At 39.2% G+C, this 13,574-nt stretch overlaps 1 protein-coding gene across 5 annotated transcripts in view; it reads right to left on the bottom strand.

The window, feature by feature from the left end:
- Positions 1–13,151, bottom strand: part of OSBPL9 (oxysterol binding protein like 9) — a 122,610-nt gene extending 109,459 nt beyond the window's left edge. For 2 of the 5 annotated variants that reach the window (XM_054691369.1, XM_037498276.1), the window contains exon 1: positions 12,804–12,946. In XM_054691369.1, the coding sequence (XP_054547344.1) occupies positions 12,804–12,914 (111 nt within the window). In that variant the 5' untranslated portion in view covers positions 12,915–12,946. Of the gene's footprint in view, positions 1–12,803 lie in introns of all 5 variants that reach the window. The other 3 variants (XM_054691368.1, XM_054691370.1, XM_037498277.2) reach the window with 2 other exon arrangements.
- Between the last annotated feature and the right edge of the window lie 423 nt (positions 13,152–13,574).

The raw sequence follows: 13,574 nt of genomic DNA, 5'->3' as shown, positions 1-13,574 counted from the left end.
TAGGTATTTACCCAAAGGACACAGAAACATCAATTCCAAAGAACACCTGCACCCCTATGTTTATAGCAGCACTGTTTACAATAGCTAAGCTTTGGAAACAACCCAAATGCCCTAAAATAGATGACTGGATCAAGAAGATGTGGTACATATATACCATGGAATATTACTCAGCATTCAAAAAAAATAAACACATGCAATTTGCAGCAACATGGATGGCACTGGAAGGGATCATGCTCAGCGAAATAAGCCAAAATGAAAAAGAAAAATACCGGATGGTCTCACTCATAGCAGGAATCTAGAAAACTTAAATAAGGGACCAGGAAAACGAATAACTATAAGAAAGTGAAAATCAAAATCAACAAAAAACTACGAACCAGAGACACTTTTAGGGGGGCGGGGGTGGGAGGGGAGGGGAGGGATTGGGGTCAGAATGGGGGGGCTGCAATTGTATGGGGAATATAAAAATAAAATTTATTATTAAAAAAAATAAAAAATAAAAAAACATATTTCCTTCTTCATGCTTTACATACTTCTTCTGTGGACCCTTTCCTGATTCAGCTCCTATGCTCAGTAATAATTTGCTATACACCCTACCACACCAATTATTATGTTGTGTTATAGCTGCCTATCTGTCTATAGTCCTTGTTAAAGAGTGGGTTCAATTATCTTTGTATTACTATTATTCCCACCCTATCTTCCAGAACCTAATTAATACCTTGGAGCTGGAAGGTATTATATAAATGACTGCTGAATAAATAGCTGCAGCCTCCTCTCCCAGGCACCTGCCCACTCATTCAACAAACATAATTGACTCAAAATATGCCCATTCATTTTCAATTGAAATAATGCTGAGTGAAATGGGAAACTCCTTTCCCACTTCTGGAAACTTCATGCCTTTAAACAAAATTTTACAATTGCATTAAAATACTATCATAAAATATTTAAAGTGGAACAATAGTCTTTAATAACAGTATATAAGCACTAAATCAAATGAAACTTATATCAAAATAACTACTTAATTATATTCTAATTATCACTATTTACCTCCAACAAGATTATTTGCTTCTAAAGGTTAGTTCAGTATATTCCTAACATATACTAAATACTGAAAAGTATATCAAATTAATAAATTAACTCACAAAATCTGGCTGGGTGCCATAATATAGAGCCATCAGTAAGAACCTGTTAGATTGGAAACATAACTGTGGATTTATTCTGCTCCACAAAGCAAACGCATCTGGAAAAGTTTTGTACAAATCTATTCACAATTCACAGGGGAAGATTAGCTTGCCATTTAAACTAATGCTACAATCTTTTTATAAAATAAAGAATACTTCCACAAACCTGTTATATAAAGACACTTATTTTTATTTGAATATTAGTTTTACTATGCTTAAATAAAGAATCTCATCTGATTTGCTCTTTTTTTTTTTTTTAAAAGTGAGATCTTCTGAACTTGTTTGACACATAACACCCCATCTTACCTTTGTTAAGGCACTCTGGCGCATTAAATACTATCTGTTTGGTTTAAGGAATCTGTACTCTTCCAAATTGGAAGGAGACTCATTTGAGATAGAATATCTTATATGCACAAACAATGTTTGTGCATTCCTCATTACATCGGTTGGCTTGCTATTCATTCTTGTATCCTCACTAAACCAATATCCCTGTTACACCTTTGTAAAGAATGAACATTTAGTAAATTGATAGAAGACATGTGAACAATGAATGTGGACAAATATCCCTGGCTTTTCACACAAGCATTGCCTTTGTACTGAGTTACATTTTAGTTCATTCCCAACAACATATAAGATTACACTCTTGGGTAGTGTTGTATCTTGGAGCATACATTCCTGAAACACAGGTAATCAACCTGCTAGGCAAAATCAATCTATAAAGAAATCACAACATGCTGGCTGTAGAACATGGAATAAATAAGAAAAAGTCAGGAGGAGACTTCACAGGATGACAGCAATGCTCAATGCTTTGATGGGGATACTGGTAACGAGGGTGTAAACAAATGTCAAAACTTACCTAACCATTTAAAATCTGTTTTCTCACTGTATGTATCTCAGTAAGAGTAAATAAATATTACTAATCAGAATTCCACAGATAGTTTATAATGACAATTGCAAAATATAAAATGAAAGCAGTTAACACCCACCCCTATAGTCTCCTTCCTATTTGGAAGAGTACACATTCCTTAAGCCAAATAGATAGTACATAATGTACCAGAGAGCCTTCATTAATTACTGCCTAGTGGTCACTCAATAGCCCAAAATGTCATCACACTACATCAACACACACTTTGTGGAGCAACAGATGCACAATTAGGAGGAATTTTTCCTCACTCAAATTTGAAGTTACCCCCCACTCCCCATCATAAAGGAACTCATTTTTTTTATATCAATTTAAATTTTTTTTACATCATTGTTCATTTTTTCATAAAAGATTTATTTATACAAGCACTGGGGTACAGGTCAGAGGCGCGGGAGGGTGAGAGAATCCACCAGAGACAGAGCAGGAAGCAGAACAGGCAGAAGGACCAAAATACACTGCACTGAGGGGAGCAGCAGGAGAGACAGGAGAGGTCTGTAGTAATATGTGGGAATCTCCCTGGCCAGTCGGGAATTGAACTGGCACCAAGGAGGCTGCGGACAGCTTCACAGCGCTGCACTCAACCAGCTGCGCCACCAGGAAGGCCCTCATTGTTCATTTTTAAACAATATTTGCTTCACCCCACCCACTCAGGTATAGTCCCCATAGAGTTTCCTTCACCAATGCACCCGTGCACCATCACCTCAGTCCCCTGTGCTCCTCCCTCAGATCCCTCTTCCTCCTCCTCCCCTGCAGTATGCCTCTGATTTATAATTGTCCATTTTTGCTTTGTTGTGTTTTGTACTGTTATTATTTTTTTACACTGATGTCTTACTTGGTTCCCCTATATTCCTGCTGTAAGTGAAACCATCCGATATTTTTCTTTTTCCTTCTGGCTTATTTCACTGAGCATAATTCCTTCTAGTTTCATCCACATTGCTGTGAATGGCATGAATTTATCTTTTTTGATTGGAATAATATTAATATTATATTAATAATACTATTAATATAATTATTATATAATAATATTATAATAATATTCCATTGTGTATATATGCCACATCTTCTTGATCCTGTCCTCTATTTTTGGGCATTTGGGTTGTTTCCAGGTGTTACCTATTGTAAATAGTGCTGCAATTTCATTTTAAACAGCAGTGTCCATTCAAGACAGGCTTTGCTTCCAAGTGAGTACATCATAAACGTAGGGTAAAAACTTAGAATTCAGAGATTACAGGATTTCAGAATTTGGGGCAAAGGACTATAGACTTGTAGTCTGATCTGGTTGTCTTTTACACTGTAGAGCTTCAGGTCTTTACCTATTTTTTTAAAAGGGCAAGTTTAACTTCAAATCAGAATTTCAGGTCAACAGATCAGTGAAAAGAACCACTTTCATTTTTCACAGGTTTAATTAAAGACAGTTCTGATGACTTCAGGTTTTGCATCTTTCTAAAGTTAAGTATAGGGCCTCCCCGGTGGCGCAGCGGTTGAGTACTGGGTTGCGAAGCTGCCCGCGGCCTCTGCGGTGCCGGTTCGATCCCCGGCTGCTCCCCGGCCACCGGAGGAGGGTCCCACATGGTGCTCAGACCTCTCCTGCCACCCGCTGCTCCCCTCAGCAGTGTACTTCGGTCCTTCTGCCTGCTCTGCTCCCCGCTTTGGCTCTGGTGAATTCTCTCACCCTCCTGCGCTTCTGACTGTACCCAGTGCATGTATAAACAAACAAACAAATACATAAATAAATAAAAACATGCCTCTATTAAAAAAAATAAAAAATAAAGTTAAGTATAAAAGAGTAGTCTATATTCTGTAAATTACTTTTAGCATACAAATATAAGTTAGTAAGAATTGCAGATTTTCTTTTTTTGTTTGGTTCTCAAATACTTCCCAAAATAATAAATAATAATGCCATTTTCACACACATAAAAAAAATTATTGACGGAATGATGGGATCATGTTAAACTCCAAATGCTCCATGCTATTATACCAAATTATGACATTATAGCGCATTGTCATTCAAAGTCATTCTCTATCAAAAATTGTTTAAGTTTGTTTTTCCTTATTTGGAAAAGACTAAATATGATCCTGAGAAATTGAACAACAAGAAAAGCACTACAAATATTTTAAGACTGGAGAATTTGAACAACACAGAGAACAATCTAGTTAATAAGAACAATAATTAAGGAGCTAAGTAATTTAGGATTTTTAGATCTATTTCTAATAACGTCTTTCAGGTCCCAATTTAGAATGGGATTATGCTCCAAAAGTTCCTTGCTCAAGTTTGAAGTTTGGAAATTTGAAATTTTTGCAAAGAAACTGTTAAAAAAATGGAAAGTTTTGCAAAGAAATAGTTAAAAATGTTTCTTTCTCATGGAGATTACATTGCAGAGGATAGAAAGACAATAAACAAGAAAAACAAGGTAATCGCAACAGTTAACAATATGCCACACAAAAATAAAACAGAATCATTGTGATAGTGACTGAGAGTAAGAGCTACTTCAGATGGACTTCACAAAGTCTTCTCTGGGTAGTAAATCAGACATACTATACACCTGGGGTAATACCAGTCCAAGATGCAGGAACATATTCAAAATCAGGAGCAAGTTTAGGATTCTTTCAGAACAGGAGGAGAAAAAAGGCAACCCAAAATTTTACTAAAATTTCTATATGAAACTTACAACTAAGAGGTTTATTTGTTACACTGCAAAATAAATATTCTTAAACAACAAAGGAAGTTAAAGATACATGGAGGGATGGGGAGGGAGAAAGTAGAAGAGAAAATCTATAGAGTAAGGTCCTTGAAAAATGTGTAAGATGAAATGCACAACACAGGACTACCTCTTCAACTATGATGGCAGGCAGGAAAGTAGGTATATTAATGGGTGGGGTACAAGGAGTCCCACCAAATGGACTCTGCTATCTTTTGGAAATGTGGCATTTTCTATGAGTGATAGAGGAAAGAGAAGAGACATTGCAGAGATAGTTGTCAGAAAGACAACGCAAATATTCTCCCAATATTTGATTTACCCACCTGTGCCATAATAGTGTTCAAATAAAATACATGAAACAAATGGACAATCTTAACATGATGACAACGTGAACAAGACTCCAAGAAATAGAAAACCAGTTTTCTAAACATTTTCATGTGACTGGGAAAAAAATTGATTATGAATATCTCAATATACTTTCCTTGAAATGACTCCATTTATGTAATGACTTCATGTACCACTTAAATTTAATATTTGCAAAAAGAATGATTTCCCTTTTTTTAAAGGAAGTTCAAGCTAAAAAGATAACTTTATAATAAAGTAAATTAGAAGGAAAACAATTGGTTGGGCTGGTCATTTATATTTCTCTTTAAACAGTAAAAGCAGGGCCTCCCTAGTGGCGCAAGGGGTTAAGACGCAGCCTCTGAAGCTGTCCGCAGCCACTACAGCATAAGTTCGATCCCCGGCCAGGGAGCAGCCCACATGGCACAGCAGACCTCTCCTGGCTCGCCTGCTGCTCCCCTCAGCAGTGTATTTCAATCAATCTGCCTGTTCTGTTCCCTACTCTGTCTCGATGAATCCTCTCGACCGCCACACTTCTGGCCTGTACCCCAGTTCTTGTATGCATAAATAAATCTTTACAAAAAAAACAACAGTAAAAGCACCTCAATCCTTAAAGCATCACCTGTGCATTATTCTAACTTTAGGATTATACACCTCTTCAAAAAAATCTAATCCTAATTTAACTGTCACATATTGGAATGTCAGTTTTAGAATAGATCTACTTTCTATCTTTCCACAATTATCATCATCAAAAAAGATGCTTGCAAATAGAATAAAGAACTGATTGCTTATCTCATTTGACACACTAGGTAAAAGGTCAAACACAGCTCTACAGGATGTGGGTGATCTACAGGATGTGTTGTTAATATAAACTCAACTGGGTTTTACATAACCCCCTGAACCACCATGGAGTCCCCAACACTTAAAAGTATTTTGAATGGGAATGGTTTTGAAATGTAAAGCCACTGAGTCTCTTTCAGTCGGCATGTAATAGCAAAGAACATAAGATTTCTCTAGTGATTTCTTTCACAAACACACAGAGTGACCCAGATAACTTATTAGTTTACTGTTCCTAACTTTTTCCCCAAAATGTTACAAAACAATACAAACCAATACAGTTAAACATTTATGGGTAATAACTAAATCACTCCCCATGCCTAAAATTTCCATCCCCATGAACACAAAATGAAATTATTTGTTTCTATTAAACAGAGTAAGGGTGGAAGTGATAGTCTCAATCTAGGTCATAAAAATCATTGCTGTTGGGCCTCCCCGGTGGCGCAGTGGTTGAGCGCTGGGTTGCGAGGCTGCCCGCGGCCTCTGCGGCACCGGTTCAATCCCCGGCTGCTCCCCGGCCACCGGCGGAGGATCCCACATGGCGCGCAGACCTCTCCTGCCGCCCGCTGCTCCCCTCAGCAGTGTACTTCTGTCCTTCTGCCTGCTCTGCTCCCCGCTCTGGCTCTGGTGAATTCTCTCACCCTCCCGCGCTTCTGACTGTACCCAGTGCATGTATAAACAAAACAAACAAACAAACAAAATAAATAAATAAAACATGCCTCTATTAAAAAAAAAAAAATTTAAAAAAAAAAAAAATCATTGCTGTTTTCTCCTTGCTCACTTGGATTATTTGCTCTGGGTGAAGCCAGATAGCCTGTCATAATGACACTCCTGTAACCCAATGGAGCTGGTGAGGAACTAAGGCCACTTCCAAATCAGCAAGAAAATAAGGCTTTCTGTCAGCAGCTGTGCAAGTGAGTCATCCTGGAAGGAAATCCTCCAGCTCCAGGCAAGTCTATCACAGAGCAACACTAGCCATGTCTTGGACACATCTTCATGAGAGAACTTCAGTCTGAACCACCCAGTTAAGTCACTCCTAAAGTTCCAACCCATGGAAACAATGAGATAATGTTTATTGTTTTAAGCCCCTAAATTCTTGGATAATTTGTTACAAAACAATAGACAACTAATCCAATGTTGCTTTTCAGTATTCTATCCAAAGCTTTCTAATTCTTCTCATTTATTCTCTCAGCTTTCCATATGTGTAAAGCTAATAATTATCTGCTACCAGATTTTTGTTCTCAGCTCTAGACTATATATCTTTGTCAATTTCAACATTGTTCTTCCTATCTTCTCTATAGTCATTCATCTGGGTCAAACCAAAAACCTGGATGTCATCAGACTTCTTCCACACCTGTCACTCAGACCCAGTCAATTCACTAAGTCTTGCCAGTATGTGTTCCTGATTATTTCTCTGTAACCAAAGAGTTCTTTAAAGAACACAAATTTCACCTGAACCTACTGATGAATTTTAAAATCATAGAGACAACTAGACATCATGTACCACACGATGTGATGTGTTCCAAATGTGACATATTCTTGCCCAGAAAAAACAAAAAGTGAATCTGATTAAGCATCTAGCTCTAATTTATCGGTACATTGGAAATACAGAAGATAAAGGAACAGGTTAAAAAAAAAAAAAAAAACCAAAAGGATGTTATCGGCAAATTCCAGAGTTTGGAAAATTCTAAAGAACAAATAATTTGGTTTCTTCAACAAATAAATGGCAAAGAAAAGAAGGAGGTGGACTTACAAAATTAAAAGAAACTCAAAAATTTTGTGCGGACTTTTTGGAATTCTGACTCAAACCAACTGGTAAGGAAGAGATGTTCAATATCCAAGGAAATTGAACATTAACTGAATCTTCTGATGATATTAGCAAATTATTACCATTATTACTTAGCTCCAATGGGGCTGCAAAGAGTTGACAGGTGTATCAAAGAAAGACTGGTCATCAGGGGACAAGAAATCATTTTATTGGCTTAATTGATTTTATTCACTTGAATAACTTTCTGCTGCCCTGGGGGTAAAGTTCAAATTCCTTAGGTTTATCAAGAAAGTTTTTTATTATTTGGCCCCAGCTATCTCTCCAGCTCATTCTGATACGCCTACCTCACAGTCCAAGCTCCAAGACTGATAAGCTCCTTACTCTTGTCTCTTCCCAAAACATTTATTCTCTTTATTTCAAGTAGTTTTTTCTCTATGCTGACAGTGGCTATCCTCTATGCATGATTCAGATCATAGTAAATGTGCTTCTTTTAGGAAAACATTACTTAACCTCCAAGACTGAGCCGGGTAGCTCTCCTATGTACCTCGCATACACTTTTCCCATCACAGCTCTTACTGTATCTCTCAGTAGACTCCCTGCATCATGAATGCATGGATGATTTTCATCTTATTTACTATTTTAACCCCTCTTCTAGTTTAGTGCCTGGCAAACTTTATGTACTCAATAACACTTGATAAATTATTAACTAAAGGCATGACTTCCACTAACTTTTTACCTTACAAGTCCTCACATATCTATATTTTTCAATATTCTTTCCTCTCTCATCATCCCTTGAGATCATGATTGGGTGATCACACAGTGTTCCCAAATTTATATGAGTATCTCAACTAATAATAAAAGTTCAACCAATTTTGCACACTATAATCTAATAAAGCTTCATCTCCAGGCATGACCTATGGTTCCAAATATCTTTTGGACTCAGTCTTCCATTATGTCTCATACTTACCTTTACACTAAAGTTGCTCAGAAATTCTATCTTCTTAATGTACCCTATGCTCTCAAACTTCCCAATTAGTACATATTTCCCTTTGAATGAAATGCCCTTCTCTTTATCCTTTAATTCTTGGCTCATAGGTTTCTCTGACCTTTTCCAGGTAATGTTCCTGATGCAATCTCAAAGCAGAAAAATTTTGGATGGAAAGGTCTCACAAGGACAAACAGCATAGTTATAGGTAGGACTGATTAATGTATCTTAAACTGGCTATGGAAGTTTACAGGAAACTGAAGTGGAGTCAGAAAAGATTATCAGCCAGAGGTAGGGGCAGAGAGGATTATTGATCTTAGAAGACCAGCCCAATCTGACCCCAAGATGGTAATTTCCACAATAATTTCATCAAACAACACTATAAAAGGATAATCCTATTCTGGCAAAATGCAGTTCCTGTCTTTTAAGTCTGCCCAACTGTGTCTATGCAAGCACCTCTCTCCTTTTTTCCCTTTCCTCAGTATACTTGCAGCATGCTGATGAATGGGAATGTCTGCTGTATTTTTCTCAGAGGGACCCAAGGACCCCCACCAAATCCCATCATCTGAACCCTAACATTCCCACAGCATTGAACTCCTATTTCTATTATAGAACTTGTCAGATTAGTCTGCAATTTTGTTTAGATGTCTGCTCTGACAGACTGGATTCCCAGATAAAAGAATATATCTCCTTCATGCTTATGCCACCAATAGTCCACTATACAAAGTCAGCCATAAATAAATACTTGCTTAATGAACTATATTAAGTTTCTAATAATTAAGAGACAGAGCTATAGCTGAAAAGGACTGCGCTAAACTGTTTCCTAAAGGTTATCAGTTTCTTTGTGTCTGTAGTGGGCAGAGTAAACATGTTAAACTCTTTTTCAAATACTAAAAATTCAGATTATGGAAACAAAAGAAATGTAAGGTAAAAAGACCATCCATAGCCAAAGGATAAGTTTGGGTCTGGGTTCAGGTCCAAAGGAGAAGCTCCAGCATGAGATGAGGTTTGGGTAAATCCCTTCAATCCCAGGGATCCTAACCCAACCCTGAGATTATTGTAATATCAATCCTTAGTGCAGGGTAACTCTAAGCAAGACCAATGTAGTGTAATTCAAGGTCTTAATGACCACCTAAAATATCCTCTAGCCACACAGCCAGAAAAGAGCCCAACTGATTTTTGTCAAGTGATTTTGGAAACAAGGGATAGAATGACTTGTTATTTGTTGCTTTGTTTAAAAGGTTGTGCAATTAAAATATTCTTCTTGGACAATGTAGCTCCAAGTTATTAGCCATATGCATAGCACTAATATGAACTTTCAAATCCTTTCCAATCCTAATGTACTGAAACAATGTCCAGTGTGCAAAACTCATTGCCAACATTCAATGTTCTACTTTCTTGTGAAGTGAACACTTTGCCCTTTCCAATCTTTACTGGGCCTCCTCTAACTTGGAATTGGGTATCATTTTATTTATACAAGATGATACATTTTTCTGCTGCTTCCCTGCAAGCAAATACTGTAACAAAGAAGAACTTGGAAAGACAAAAAAAAAAAGAACAACTTCTAAATAGCCATTAGTGAGAAACATGATACTGCCTTCCGCTGGCAAGGATGATGTCTTATAAAATCTAGTTTCAGAAGGGAGGATAAGTATTAGGGAAAAGAGAAAAAAGAAGTAGATGAAAAACAAGTATTTAGCCAGTAAGGCAATGAGAGATTTGCCAAGGTATTCAAAAACAAAAAGAGCAAGGAGACAGAAAAATGGCACAATAAAAGAAGAAAAACAGGAAAAAGATTTCTGTCTGGGATAGAAGCTCCCAAAATCTGATCCTGGGGCCTCTCCAATAAGGCCCTAGGTTCAGACCCACAAAAATTTGGGATTTGTAGAAAAACTTAATTAGTGCCACTTATTGAAATTACTCTATTATGATAAGGATGGATAATTTCCATGGAATTTTCTGATTATCACACTGTAGGGGCAGGATAGGACACTGAGCAAGTTTTCTGTGGTCGAGCAGACGGGGTAGAGGAGGAGAGAGTCATGGAGCCCTCAGTGGCTTTTGCAGGCTTTTATTGGGATTTACCGGGTACATGGCAGGTAGGGGTGCTAGGGGGCAGGGAGGGGTGCTGGGGGGCTGGGAGGCCTGCCCAAGTCTTCACTCTTTCTGGGCTCTCCAGCGTTCTCTGATGGTCTCTGCTTCTCTTCTGCTCTTGGCTTCTCCTGATTCTACCTCGTTCTCGGCTTTTCTTGGCTTCTGCTGGCGTCCCTGTGATGCCACCCTTAAAAGCCCAGTCTTAGCCCAGGTGAATCCCATCTACAAATGCCCACACCCTACTCCAGGTGCCACCATCAGGCATGCATTCAGGACCTTAGGGTTCCGTCATCTATCCTAATGGCAGGAGGGCAGAAAAGTCCGATACTTTTACCTTACCCTACACACACCTACTGAAATCCACTATTACTATTCATTTATCATATCCATGGGATTTCATTAATTTCAGAGCTTTCAGCATATAGTGTTCAGCTGTCTCTTGTGGCTACCTAAAGATAATCTTGAATAATCAGTTTAAATCTTATTCAGGTGTGGTCTTCTTTCTCTAAGAATTATGTAGAGAAAGGAAGATGATAGTTGAACAATGATGAAAGTTAAAAGTTTTTACACTTGCACACCTGACTTTAGTAACTTACAGCTTACACTTTTCTCCCTAGAGTGAAAGTGAGGTTTAGTGGGAAAAAATCAAAAAGGAATTTGGAATCCTGATTACACCAACTACATGAGCAAATTAAGAGCCTAGAGACTCGGCTTCCAAAACTATAAAAAAAAAGGCGGGGGGGGGGGAATAAGGAATAACTTATACCCTCTTTATAGAATTATTGTGAGTAAAATGAATAAAGGGAACCACTAGAATATAAATCCCAGAGAAGAGGAATGATGTCTTGATATCTGTTGAGTCTTGCTCGCATGCACACGCATTTGCACACACTCCTAGCTTGAAGCAATAACAATAAACATGAAGTAGGAATTTAATACATGTTTTTAAATAAACTAATAAATACAAGTGTTTCCATTTCTCTCACTAACCCTTCTTGCATAATCATTTTTTTTCTGTCTACCATCTATTATTTTTCTAAAACCTCAGAACATTCTATTCTTTTAAAGAGTGTCCTCCCTCTCAGTGGCTATTATTAACTACACACCGTTCACACATTCACACAAAATATCTTTGAAAGTAATGTCTCTAAAACTATCCACCTTCCATTCCTAATACGATGGCGGGGACGAGGGACGGAGGGAGTAAGGGCGATATTCAGAACAAAATTCATAGCAATTCAGTGCCTCAGCCACTGATTCGTGCTAAAGACACTTAAGGTCTAAGCTAACCGTCCCCAGAATATAACTTTCAGGGGACACCGCACTACCCCTTCTCTCTCCTCCTAACAAGAGACTCGTGTGCAGGAAATTCTCGGCTCTAAAAAGTTAAGGCGTCGGTTACGCTTGCCTCCCGCTGAACAGAGGACAGAGTCCTCGAGCAGACGAGATATTTCAGCCCCTTCGTGTTGCCCGAGGGCCAGTCATCTTAGGAACGTGGCCAAGCTGGTCTGGCCACAGCTCCAAGAACGCAGCATTCTTCGATCCTCGGAGGGAAGCTAAGGGGCGAGGCCGTCTACAAGGCTCAGGGGTACAGTGTCAAGTCCTTAACAACGTGGAAGAGGAGCCACACGAACCGCGGGCGCAGACCCTTTAAACTAAGACCACCACCACTTTCCCCCACACACTACTCCCGACCCTCCCACATCTTACAAAGGTGGGGGGTCGGGGGTGAAAAGAACGCGGCTCGCCCCCAACCCATAAATCAGACAGCCAGTGTCTGTTTATTGGCTGTACCACCATCTCCTTCACCCTCATTGGCTCTACCGGACATAAAACCCTCCCCTACGAGGGAACCCTCTCGTACGGCGGCACCCCCAACCTAGCAACCTCTGCCCGGCTTCTGAAAAGCCCGCCCCCCACTTCCAGCGAGGCATCGCGACCCCCGAGGCGCTGTGAACTTCGCCCCCTGAGGACTCACCGTGTAGTAGGAGAGCAACCCTGCATTGTAGTCCAGCACAAACCAACGGTACTGCCAGCCCTTCATTACATTAGTCCATTTGCTCAGCGGCCCTTCCATGATGGACGCCATCTTGGGAGCCGCCAATGACAACAAACGACCTGACGTCACCCGCCTATAAGGTCTTGGCATGGGGGAGGCGGGGCCTCTGCGGGCAGAGGCGGGGCCAGGGCGGGGTCAGCGGCTGCTGCTCGGTGTGGACTCGCAGACCCACGTCTCTCCAACACGCTTTCTTTGCGAGCCCATTGTGTGTAGGACTCTGTGCCAGGGATGTGAAGGATGCAAGCATGAATGTTACAATTAAGATAATTTATTGGTGTAGGTAGTTTTACTAACCGTGATAATATCTTACACTTATAACAGATTTCAACTCAGGTGTTCATTTATGCTTCGTTTCACAAATTCATTCATTTAATAAGTGTTTGCTGTTTTGTGCTAGATGCTCTGTTAGGTGTTGGGAAGTCAGGGACTTCTTGAGAAGTAGAAGGGAAAGGCGACAAAATAAATGGTGAATTATATAGTACACCAAAAATTGGTAAGTGCTATAATGAAAATTTAAGCTTTAAGAAAGGAGGTAAAGAGTAGAGCCTACGGTTTTAAATTCCCAGAGAGGGAAGGCTTAAATAAGAAAGTAAATTTTGAGGAAAGAACTAAAGAAAGCTACAGGGGGTGGGGGGAAGAGCCTTCCAAGGAAAAGGAATAGTTTAGCAAGAACAAAGATCTTGAGCTTGG

The sequence above is a fragment of the Talpa occidentalis genome, unplaced genomic scaffold (genome assembly GCF_014898055.3).
Source record: "Talpa occidentalis isolate TD23 unplaced genomic scaffold, MPIMG_talOcc4v2.1 talOcc4.9, whole genome shotgun sequence".
Lineage (NCBI taxonomy): Eukaryota > Metazoa > Chordata > Mammalia > Eulipotyphla > Talpidae > Talpa > Talpa occidentalis.
This window is presented reverse-complemented; position numbering and strand designations above follow the sequence as displayed.